Here is a 12,528-nt window from a genome sequence, read left to right as displayed (position 1 = left end):
TTTACTACAAATTGATTACATGTCTAATCCATGTTTATGTCTTCTCAATGACTATTCTAACTCATGTATAAGGTCATTAAAGAAGAGAATGTTGTCTGCTGGTTTTACAGCTGCAAAGATGACAATACAAAATTGGTTTAGTCCGCACATGTATGCAAAAAAATTTGGAATCCACAGCCTCCTTAAAATAGTGACTTGTGAAGGTACAACAGCATGAATGAACAAAGGCTAAACCTAGTACCATTGATGCATTGAAATGTTTTTCTTTTTTTCTGTTTTTGTTTTTCTTCCAAAATAATTAAAATTATTGATGAGTCTGTTGCTCCTCCTTCCCTGTTTGTTTGAATGGATGTTATTTTGTTAAGTAAAAAGCAAAAAAAAAAAAAAAAACTACAAAAAAACTCAAGCTACATTAAAGTGATTATTGCATTTTGAATATAGATATTTTTCTTACAAAAATGCATCGATTCGCTACAGGAGGCCTTTGTTCACCCCCCAGATCCGTGTGAGACACTTTTTTTTTTTTTAATGGATGGGCACTTTTTATTTACCTTTTTTTGGACTAATGCATGCAACAGCCGCTGAGTGGCATTAAACAGCTTGAAAGATCAAAGACAATTTTTATTATAACTCCGACTGAATTAATCTGAAAGAAGAGTCATATACACCTAGGATGACTTGAGGGTGAGTAATTTATGGCCTTATTTTAATTTTTGGGTGAACTAACCCTTTAAGTAGTAAATGCAACACAATGGAAAGTGGCAATATTGGATAAATTGTTATCAGAGAGTGAATCCATGAGTGAATGTATTCAAATTCTAAATGGATTATAGCCTAGAAAGCGTGCAAAGAGTGATCCCCTCATAATCGCAAAAAAGCTGGCCATTCATCTAAGGTCATCGCAATCTCACTAAATTCTGTTAATTAAAGAAGGTCTACACAGCACAAACTCTTACTTGCATCATGTCTACATTTAGTTTGCTCTAATGAGAGGATTCATGAGCATGCAGAACGCTGGCTCTTGCATCAGTAGCACCATACACATGCGTTGTGGTACTCTGAAGACTGACAAGGAAGATATAAAATTGAAAAGTCGTTATTTTCGTTTTCTTTGCACACAAAAAGTATTCTCGTAGCTTCATAAAATTAAGATTGAACCACTGATGTCACATGGACTATCTTTCTGGGTCTTGAACATGTCAGTTGTGTTGCTGTCTATGCAGGGTCTGAAAGCTTTCGGATTTTATCAAAAAATATCTTAATTCGTGTTCCAAAGATGAACGTAGGTTAACAGGCTGTGCTCTAGACTATCCCCACAGCAAGCTGACATGTTACTTTTTTATAGTAACATTTTTTTAACAGTTTTTATATAAATAAACACAGACACATTGTGCACTAAGATAGGCCTAGTATTTATGTTTTTGTCTGACGAAAAAACAAGAATATGACAGTTCTTCAAAGCACATAGGAGCCAGTATGTGTTGTCATTTTCGTCATCTTCATTTGTTAATCGATTTAAAAATATATAGAGCAGTCCTATTTATTTGATTTTATTTTCTATTTATATTATTTTGCTTTTCGGTTCTCAGAAGCGCTGCAGGTGCATGACAATTTGAAAATAGATGAATCCAGGTTCAGATATTGCTTAGTTGTTCTGCATGCTGCCGTTTGCACGTTAAGATAAACCTATGAAAAATACTGGTTTGTATTTTTTATAGGTCACAAAGTCACCTGGCCATTCTATTTTTATTCAATACTAATTTAATATTCTAATTTTATCAGATAAGATTGATTTATACTTCTGTGTCGGACATACGCTGTAGCCTCTTCTGCGCTGTTGTATGCATCGACGTGCAGTACACATGCAAGCCGCTAGTCTGCAGTGTCTACGGGCATATTGCCGGTGTTACTCGCAGTACCACGCCAAAAGCTAAAGCAGCAGCAGCTTGTCAGCGAAGCATCAGCTGTGACTGTGGCAAATAAATATCAAAGAACAGATCATTTATTTAAATCTAAAAAAAAAAAAAAAAAAAAAAAAAAAAAAAGAGACAACGGAACAGCAGAAGATGGCATTCTTTCAATCTCCACAAGGACTTGTAGCGTACCATGACAGAACAACTGTTCATTGCGGACAACAAAGTGATGTAATGCTACGTTTTATAATAAGACACTTTTTCTTTGCTTTGTTTTATTTTAAATAAGAAGGTGTAACAATAAAATATATTAAAGTGCAAAAAACACACAAAACTGAAATATATACGGAGAAAGGGGTACTAGCAGACCAATCATAGCCCTTGCGGTCCGCTAAGATTTGACGCGCTGTGACATTTTTGGAGAGGTGCACGTCAGGCTACGCCGTAGCCTGCATGTACTACGCACAACCTACGGCGTAGTTTCGACGCAGAAGTATAAATCAGCTTTTAGTGGTTTTTAGAAAATTTTAGAAAAATTATCATCCCTAGTTCACAGAAGTTTTTTTTAACTGTGCCTCACCTGCGTCTCATGGGCGATCGACTTCGCCTTCTAGGTGAGGAGCGAGACTGTCGACGTGATGATACAGACCTACGTCTGAGTGGTGAACGGCTCACTCTGCGCCGTGCTGGACTCGTTTCCCGTGATCTCCCAGCTCCATCCACACGAGGACGCTTCCTAAGAGACATGAAGGATTTGCCAAATAAATTATTTCATCATAGGGCATGTTTGTAACCAACAGTTATAAGCATACATATAAAACAACAAATCACCTTAAAAAAAAAAAGTCCAAAATTCCAATATATCTATTATTCCGATGCTAGGCAGTTTCTCACACAGGAAACCTGCTGCACTCAGGTACATTAAGCTCCACCTGGTCATTATAAATACACTGCAACCTATTAAGATAATAACTTGTAAGTAATAAAAATAGGCAAAACAAGTATAGGACCCTGCAATTTCAGAACTGTAATTTAGGACCAGGGTGTTTTAAGACATTTTAAATGACAAAACGGCCTAAACCCAAGCAATATGAATTAAAGAAAATGTTAGGTTCCTTCAATGGTACAATCTATTAAATAGGGACATTCCCATTGAGTGGGCAGGTCTTTAACTTGATATCTTAAAAACAGCTCTAAGTCTCTCAGTGTCACTCTAGCCAAAAAATACGAAAACCCCTAGAGTTTACATTTATGCATTTTAGCAGACACTTTTATCCAAAGCGACTTACAGTGCATTCAGGCTAACATTTTTCACCTAACGTGTTCCCTGGGAATCGAACCCGCAACCTTTTGTGCTGCTAACGCAATGCTCTACCACTGAGGCACAGGAACACAGAGTTAAACGAAAACTGTGATCTCTGACTGTATGTTTGCAACATCCTGTTCAGTCAAAATGAGAACAAGTGTTGTGCAAACAAACATGAAAATATAACCATCACCTTCTTGCCTTTCAAATGAGTTCACTGCAACTAGACAGAGGAGCATATGTAATTTGTGTGTGATGGTTAATCTGTGCGAACTGGGTTGTGGATGGGAGAGTTCTGCAAACTTCAAGTCCTTGATTTCAAATTATGCTCTGCTATATCGAGTTGACCAGTATGTAATATGCTTATGTTTAGTTTTTTTTATTAGTTAGGAAAACAAAAAAACTAAACAAAAAACAGGATTACAGTATCAAGAAGTTGCTTTCTCAAGTATACATCAGGTTCAGTAATATAAATCAAATATTAAAGGGGTCATGATGTGATTTTCAGTTTTCCTTTCACTTTGGAGTGTAACAAGCTCTGTAGTTGCAAAGACTAAAGTCTCAAATCCAAAGAGATATTCTTTATAAAAGTTAAGACTTGTCCACGCCCTCCTAAAATGCCTCGTTTAACATGCCCCAACATGTCTAGGTCACAGTGTGGGAATATTTGCATAACACCACCCAAATTTTCACGCAAAGGAGGCGTAACTTTTATTCTTGCTGTAGTTTTACTGTTGCCACCGCCGCCATGTGGAGACACTGTGTGTTTCGTTGTGAAAACCAAACTACTTTGTTTGGCCTTCTAAAAGAAGACGGTATCTGCTTCGTCATGCCTAGAGCTGATTCCTCTCTGGTTGCTGAGGAAATATATCAACTTCACGCTGTGGATGGCCGGATCAGCTTTCACCGTGGACAAAGCGGAGTCCAGCCTGGGGTCGTCACATGTGGTTGCCGCAAGCCCTCCGGCCGTTCCTCACTCAAGTCCGCAGTGTGTGACGCTGTGTGATGCATTTTATGGAGGACTGTTTCCTGAACCTGCAGCGTAGCCTACAGTGGGTCTGTGCTTAAAGGCTGTCCTATAAAGTGGGGCAGTTCCAACTTTTTAAGGACGGCCTGTAAGTAAATTTTTTTATTTTTTTTGTATTTGAAGATTTTGATTCACACTCAAGTTTTGAGCAGTGTGGAGTAGTGCCTGTTGTTTGTTGTGTCTCTGATCACAAATGCAGACATAGTTTTGTGTTTACGTGGAGCGATACGCTACACAACGTGAAAAAATATACAGTATAAATCATTAATCAGTAATTATGTCCCCACTGGATGCAACAAATGGCTCGTTTGTAATGGGTTATTGTTTTTGTCTTGTGGCGCCGGTGTTCTGACCAGGACACGCATCACAGTATAGTAAAGGGCGTAACATTTCTGTCACATGCTTGAGGTATCCGACCAATCACAAAGCACTGGATAGCTGCCCAATCAGAGCACACCTTGCTTTTCAGACCTATGAGCTTTGTAAAAAACTATGCATTTCAGAAAGGCGGGGCATAGAGGAGAAACAATGATGTACAGTATATGGAAAATAATGTGTTTTTGAATCTTAAACCTCAAACATTTCATTACACCAAATACACAAAATTTTCTTTTTAGCAACATCATATCACCCCTTTAATATATAATTTGTAGTAGTGGTGCTCATTAATTTTTGGTGGGTGCTCCTAAATTTTTGCTGGTGCTCCTAACTTTTTAAAGTTGAGAGTACCAGTGCTACAAAGTTAAAAAGTTAATTTCAAGCCCTGCATCATGTTGTTCAAACTTGTATGATTGACTTTTTTTCTGTGGAACATAAAAGATGCTCCAAATAAAACTGGAACCTACTGACCCTATGGACATTTTTCAAAATATCTTTGTTTTCTACAGAAGAAAGTCACACAGGTTTGGAACAACATGAGGGTAAATAAATGACGACAAAATATTAATTTTAAATCTTTAATGGTGTGTTGATGTGTACCTGGAAGGGGAATCTCTCCGGCGCACATTTGAGCGACTTCGTCCTCTTTTGGCTGGTGACCTGTTTCTAGACGGTGAGTGGCTCAGTTTGGAACTCCGGTCTGCAGAACCCGATGGGGGCTGGTTGGGCTGGCGGTCCCTATGGCGAGGGGAGGAACTGCGTCGACGTTGAGGGCTATGCGCTCGACGTTGATGAGGAGACCGATTCTCTTTCCCAGATGAGGGGTCTTTCGATGGAGACTTTCCAGGCCTCTTTTCTCGATCCGACTCCGAGCAACCCACCCGGGCATCTTTAGAGTGAGATTGTCGATCTCGTGACCGGCTCCCTCGTGAGCTTGATCTCTGTGCGACTTGTTCCCGCTTCTCATCTACATGAGGAGAGGAACGCCGATCAGAACGTCCCTTCTGGTCTGATTTTCTCTCCACAGACCGTCTTCTTGTAGACGGGGACTGGGACTTCCTCACACGCTCCCTGGATTTGTCCCTGCTCCGGGAGCGTTTTTTCTCTTTGGACTTGCTACGCTCCTTAACAGTCTCTTTCACAATTTTGGTCATTCGTTCAAGCTTAGCATCCCTACAAACTCTCTCAAGAGAGCGGCTGCACTGTTTTACACTTGGTTTGCTGGTGTCCGTTGAGTCCCGTCTGGATCTACCCCCCCTGCTTATCTGGTCCCTAGGTGAGCGGGTTCTGGCCCCACTGCTTCTTTGCCGTTGCTCTCCATTACGTGCCCTCTGTCCCTCTCTATCCTCTTCTGAGCCGGAATTGTAACCCTGTAGAATCAGACCCATTCCTGACTGAACCTTCCCCTCCATCAGCTGGCTGTCCAGCTCAGCTTTAATCAGTGCTCTTTGTTTCTCCAGGTCTTCAAGAAGCGCCTTGTCATCCAGGGTTGCACTGCCCAGCGATGGAGAGCCCTCCTCGGCCCTCCTGTTGATGGCCCCAGATGGTGAGGAGGATGGCTCCTCTTTGCGCCTGTGCTTCTTATGTTTGTGTCTATGTTTCCGTTTGCGGTCCTTACCTTCCTCAGATGCATGTTTGTGTTTTTTGTGCTTGCTACGGTGCTTGTGTTTCTTTTTCTTGTGTTTGCTGCCAATGCTGTGGTGTTTGGAACTGCTGTCCTGGTTCTCTCCATTTACCTCCACTTCTTCCTCACCCTCTTCATCCTCTCCAGACATGTCACCATTTTCATCCCCATTTCCGCTCTTCTCTGGACTCTGCAAATCCTCTGGCCTGTAAACATAAATAACATGAGCATATTAACATGCAGAACCAGTAAAACTTTACATAAAAAGAAAGGGTCACATTTCAGTTTTTCCTCATAACATACATTTTAAATACAATATTTTATTTAGTTTTGCACTTATTTAGGCACCAAATAACATTCTGAGATTTTGTTATGCTTTATCAGTGCAACATGGTGTTCTTCACAAGGATACAAATACTGACCATGTAACTCACCAACAAATTAATATAGGCAGGTCTGTTAATGTGCTTAGGGACTATGACGACTAATTATATTACCTTTATGATCTAATTAACATAGAAATTGTATAAATTTGGATAGATAACCAACTAATTGAGCGTGTTGACAATGTCATATCAAAATTAACGGATAAAGAACCTAACAAAATAAAATGTTTAAACACACAGGGTGTGATATGCCAGAGTTCAAAGTTTTTAAAACTAACGAGTTCACAAAACCAACGGAAATCACACCTAGCAAATGTATCTTGACAACTGACTGCTTGTATAAGAATATTAAGCATTAGCACGCTAACACTAGCCCATGAGAGAATAGAGAGCAAAATCTTTATAGTTAAATATGAGAACAACACAACCCTGACCACATCTGTCCCTTTTCCCCAAACACCCCCATACAAGCTCTAAAATGCGTTGTTCATGGGGTACAACGCACGTGCTCTTACCCGTTTTTTAGCCTCTTGCTCCGTAAATCCATTTCTACGTCGGCCATTTTGTTTCAGCAGTGGCCCGCTGTGTTCTTCTTCTGGTGTGAGATTATGAGAAGGACCAAAGCGAAGGGGAGTGCGTGTGCTCTCTAGTGCCTGCTTTTTCTTCTTCTGCTTCTTCTTCTTCTTCTTTTGGTTTTATGGCGGGTTGCGAACCAACTTCATAGGTGCATATCGCCACCTGATGGAGTGTGAAGAGAATACTGTTTCTCACCTAAATCTTATACTCTGATCATTATTGTACAATTCTTAAGAAATCTCATGATTGCACTTATTTGTTTTCCTGCATTTGGACCATCATTCAGAATACTACTTAATGAAAATTCTTTAATTCCTAAGGATTGTAATTCATGTTTAAGTCGACCCCTTTCTCTTTCATATGTTGTACATCATAACGTATTCCACTGATTCCTCTGTTAAACAAACATTTCATAGACCAGTATTATGTTTCCCTATAATCTATAGTGTTTGGTTAAGATTTTATTGTCCTGTTCGAATATGTGTTAAAATGACTTGTTCCCTTCTCTTATGTTATTATTTAACATAACATTTAAATTAAACCCCTCCCCCATTCCCTTAAAGGGATACTCCACCCTAAAAGAAAAATTTTGTCATTAATCACTTACCCCCCATGTCGTTCCAAACCCGTAAACACAATTTAAGATATTTTGGATGAAAACCAGGAGGCCTGTGACTGTCCCATAGACTGCCAAGTAAATACGACTTTCATACCTTTTATGGACCTTAACACTGTTATTTACTTGTCACAGGCCTCCCGGTTTTCATCCAAAATATCTTAAATTGTGTTCCGAAGACAAACAAAGCTTTTATGGGTTTGGAACGACATGGGGGTAAGTGATTAATGACAAAATTTCCATTTTGGGGTGGAGTATCCCTTTAATTTCTTTTTGTACATTTAAGTCAACTTCAGGTTGTTCTAATAACCAAGGTGCTATTGGAGGAGTTACATTTACAGATGCAAATTTATTTGATTCTATTCCAGTTTCATTGATCAGTTTCTTTATTTTCCATGCAAATCCTTTACTGTTTCCCAACTTTCATTACGTACTTCTCTTACAGGATGATCCTCTCTTTTGCGCTGAAGATGAATCCAATAGTCCATGGCTAGTTTTTCTCTTCTTATAGAGAGATTTCTGAAAATTCCAACTGTATTGCTGCAATTGGTGTTGTCTTAACTGCTCCTAGAATCAATCTTAGTGCTTTAGCTTGCATGATATCTAGTTTCTTTAATAACATTGCAGATGCAGATTCATACACACTACATCCATAATCGAGAACTGATCTCATAAGTCCAGTATAAATACCCTTTAATGATTGCTTATCTGCACCCCAATCTTGTCCTGCAACCCCTTCCCTAGTTTATCATCAAACCACATTCCCAAATATTAAAATTTAGATACTTTTTCTAATATAGACCCATATTATTTAAGCTGCTTATTTTCTCTAGTTTTTCTCCTGGTAAATATCTGGTAATATGTTTTGGATAATGAAAATTTGAACCCCCATTCTAAAGACCACCTTTCTACTATCTCTATTGCTTCTTGAATTCTATTCAAATTAAAAGATAAATTTCTTCCTCTTTTCCACATTATTCCATCATCAGCATACAAAGCTGTATTAATTCCTGGAGGCACTTCTTCAAATACATCATTAATCATAATGTTAAATAATAAACGGCTTATCACACTCCCTTGAGGTGTCCCATTGTCCACACTCACTATCTGTGATAACTCATTTCCCACCCAAACCTGAATTGTTCTATCTAATAAAAAACTAGTTATAAATTCTTCCTTCAATTCCATTTTCCCCCCCAATTTTAGTAGTAAACCTTCTTTCCACATCATGTCATATGCCTTTTCAATATCAAAATAAACTGCTAATAAACCCTCTTTCATTATCATAGCTTTCTTGACATATGTCTCCAGCTTTATTAATGCATCCAATGTTGAATGACCTTGTCTTAAACCATATTGATAAGGTGCTAACCCTCCCTTACTCTCTAATACATGATTTGACAAATAATGACAAATAATAATGCAATAGCGCTTTGCTTTACTATTTAATTTTAATTAATCCTGTTGTGTGACAAGAGTAGAAATAATCCACATAGCATCAATTAATATGAAATTAGAAAAGATGCATTAATAACAATTTTACAATAATTATCAAAATGTTGTTTAAAATATTGCTAAATATAGTAAAGGGAGTACAATGTAAATAAAGAATCAATTTATTGATTTAATAATTCAAACATAAAACATTTATATAAATAAATCACTTTTTAAATGGACAAATTAACAGACATATTTAAAAATGTAGTTTAATAAAACAATAAATAAAAAAAAATAATGTATAAATAAATAGACACATTTAAAACTGTTTATTTAATTCAGGTTTTAAAATGTGGATTAATAAAACAATAAAAAGTACATTAATAAATATTTTATTACACATTTTAAATCGCTTTTAAAAAATGCATTTGGCAATAGCTATTTGCCAATTGCTTTTTTTGTCCTTTTGCCAAATGCTTTTCGTTATCCATTCGTTAATCGATTTAAAAAATGCCATTGGACAATACACTCGTGGGAGGAACCAATCAACTTTCGCCTCGAATTGATGAGCCAACCCCTCTCTCACTTGTTATTGTAACACGCACTGTCATTGAACAGTAAGAAAAGCTATATGTCATTACAGTGGGACTATGAAGACGGATTCAAGCAACGCAAAATGTCAGGGGAATCTGAACATATTTGGAGAGGGATAGTGGGTGATTTGTTAGCTTTAGCTGATTTCTAAGAAATAAATTCTCCTCTCGGTTATCGGGAGCGGGGGCAAAATGCAGCATCGTTATCCAGCAAGCACAGACTTTCTTCGCTGGCCAATTACATAATTTGATGTAATACTTTTTTTATTTTAAAAACTACATTTCAATAAAATAAACATATGTAACCACATAGTGTCCTGCATTAGCCAAAAATGATCACATGTAAATAAATGCCAATATTCTCTAAACACACCCTGTAAAGACAATGATGTGGTCAGGATGCGCCCCTTTAAATTTGATTGATTGTGCCCGCGCCCCCCCTTATCTCAACAAATCACGTGAATGCAGTCATGTCAAGAATTATTCTTTTCAGCGTGTAGCCTATGTGGCTTAAAGGAATTCTCTACCCCAAAATGAAAATTTTGTCATTAAAGGGCTACTCCACCGCAAAATGAAAATTTAGCCATTAATCACTTACCCCCATGTTGTACCAAACCCGTAAAAGCTTCGTTAGTCTTCAGAACACAATTTAAGATATTTTGGATGAAAACCGGTAGGCTTGAGACTGTCCCATAGATTGCCAAGTAAGTAACACTGTCAAGGTCCAGGAAAGTGAAAGTGAAAGTGATGAAAGTATGAAAAGCATCATCAGAATAGTCCATCTGCCATCAGTGATTCAACCGTAATGTTATGAAGTGATGAGAATACTTTTTGTACACCAAGAAAACAAAAATAACTACTTTATTCAACAATTCCTCTCCTCTATGTCTCTATGTAGTAGAGCTGCACAATTCTGGATAAATTGATCACAATTTATTTTTTTATTTTTTTATTTTTTTTGGTATCAAATAGAGATCATGATTCTCCTACAGATAACTAAACAAAAGAGCTTGTCTACTAGAGGTTCTGACAAAATGTTAATAGTTGCAGTCTATGTAATTTGTTACATTTTAATTATTTATTGCAAAATCTGCACCTCTTTTGTGGCTAATATTAATTTCATAATGATCCTTACTTCAGCAAGTGAAGTAGCAGAAGTTACAGAAAGTGAAAATGTGCAAATATTACTTTAGGGTGAACTAAACATGCAAGACTAGTCTTGACTCTTACATGTCACTGTTTATAACACAGGCCGTTCATCCTTTGCTGGGCCGCTTTAAAAAATGGGGGCATAAATTAAGAGTATGCCCACTTAAATTAAGAGTAGGCACCACTACACCACTGCTCACAGTACAAAATGGTACAAAAAGTTCAATAATTTGTTGGTTTTCAAACCTCTCCATGAAGTACCCCCAGCACTGCACATTTTGTATGTTTCCCTATATCTGACGCACCCACTTTAGGTCTTGCAGTCTCCACTAATGAGCTGATGAGTTGAATCTGGTGTGATAGATGAGGGAGACATACAAAATGTGCAGGGCTAGGGGTACTCCAGGACAGGTTTGAGAACCTCTGCTATAATTCATTCAAATTAATGTTTGCACTGCAGGGCTATAGTAAAAACATTAGTAATACCAGCTTTACAGTGTGTTATATTTAAATTACTCTATCTAAATGTTAAAAGCAATTTTATTTAAAACACATCAGACGTTTTTACCCAGCACATCATCGGAGGTGACCTTCCCTCCCTTCTGTAAATTTGAATATAGAGTTGTGTGAGGACTTCTCTCCCGTCCGCCAGGACATCTACACCCAGAGGTGTGTGAGTATTCTCACTGCTACCATCAGGCAGACGGTACTGCAGCATCAGAACCCGAACCAGCAGAACACGAGACGGCCACTTCACGCAGGCCATCAGACTACTGAATTCCAGGTAGCAAAATGATAATCACCCACCTACCCCTACCCCTCACACTGGATTCCATCTACACACCAGCACACTGACTCTGACAGCACTGTAGCATGTCTTGCACTGCATAGCATAGAACACATGCAGCTCCATCTTCTCTTCTGCACTAACAAACTACTGCACTGAACTTCACAGTAAAACACTACAGTATACATCACTGTAAGTCATATATAAAAGCTATACATTTATAAGTCTCTTGAGTACACTGTGTACTATGTGTATATTATGGAAATGTGTATATTGTTTATTGTGTACAATTGTCTATTGTATATTGTGAAAAAAAATGTATATTGTGTAAAATGTGTATATTGTTATTTATGTACTGTATACTGCTATTTTTTTCATATATTGTTGCTTGTACTGCCCTGGCACAGAGTCTTGTAGCCTACCCAAAGAATTTCACCATCGTTACAATTGTGTACACGATGTGTGACTATAAAGAGATTTTGATTTTTTTTCAAATTATTTTTATTTATTTTTATTTTATTTTTTTAACCCAGTTGGTGAAATTTGTCATTCGGTCCCTTACCCATCAAGCACTGTGATAGGGCTTCAAAGCTTTCTCTTGTTTAAATTTACTGATACAATACACGAAGGCGGTTTTGAAATATTTTTTTCATGTCGAATTGTCAATATAAAGTGGTTGCATACTACGATGGTGATTAAGTGCCACATAAAAATAACAAATTCTAAGATTACGAGA

At 37.7% G+C, this 12,528-nt stretch overlaps 1 protein-coding gene across 1 annotated transcript in view; it reads right to left on the bottom strand.

Annotated features, from left to right (window-relative positions):
* LOC109092439 (serine/threonine-protein kinase PRP4 homolog) overlaps positions 1-7,332 on the bottom strand; it is a 39,573-nt gene extending 32,241 nt beyond the window's left edge. Inside the window, exons 1-3 of the mRNA XM_042714156.1 lie at positions 7,150-7,332; positions 5,224-6,454; positions 2,498-2,669 (exon numbers count right to left, since the gene is read on the bottom strand). Of these exons, the coding sequence (XP_042570090.1) occupies positions 2,498-2,669; positions 5,224-6,454; positions 7,150-7,196 (1,450 nt within the window). The 5' untranslated portion in view covers positions 7,197-7,332. The remainder of the gene's footprint in view (positions 1-2,497; positions 2,670-5,223; positions 6,455-7,149) is intronic.
* Positions 7,333-12,528: the final 5,196 nt, after the last annotated feature.

The sequence above is a fragment of the Cyprinus carpio genome, chromosome A24 (genome assembly GCF_018340385.1).
Source record: "Cyprinus carpio isolate SPL01 chromosome A24, ASM1834038v1, whole genome shotgun sequence".
In the NCBI taxonomy this organism is placed as follows: domain Eukaryota; kingdom Metazoa; phylum Chordata; class Actinopteri; order Cypriniformes; family Cyprinidae; genus Cyprinus; species Cyprinus carpio.
This window is presented reverse-complemented; position numbering and strand designations above follow the sequence as displayed.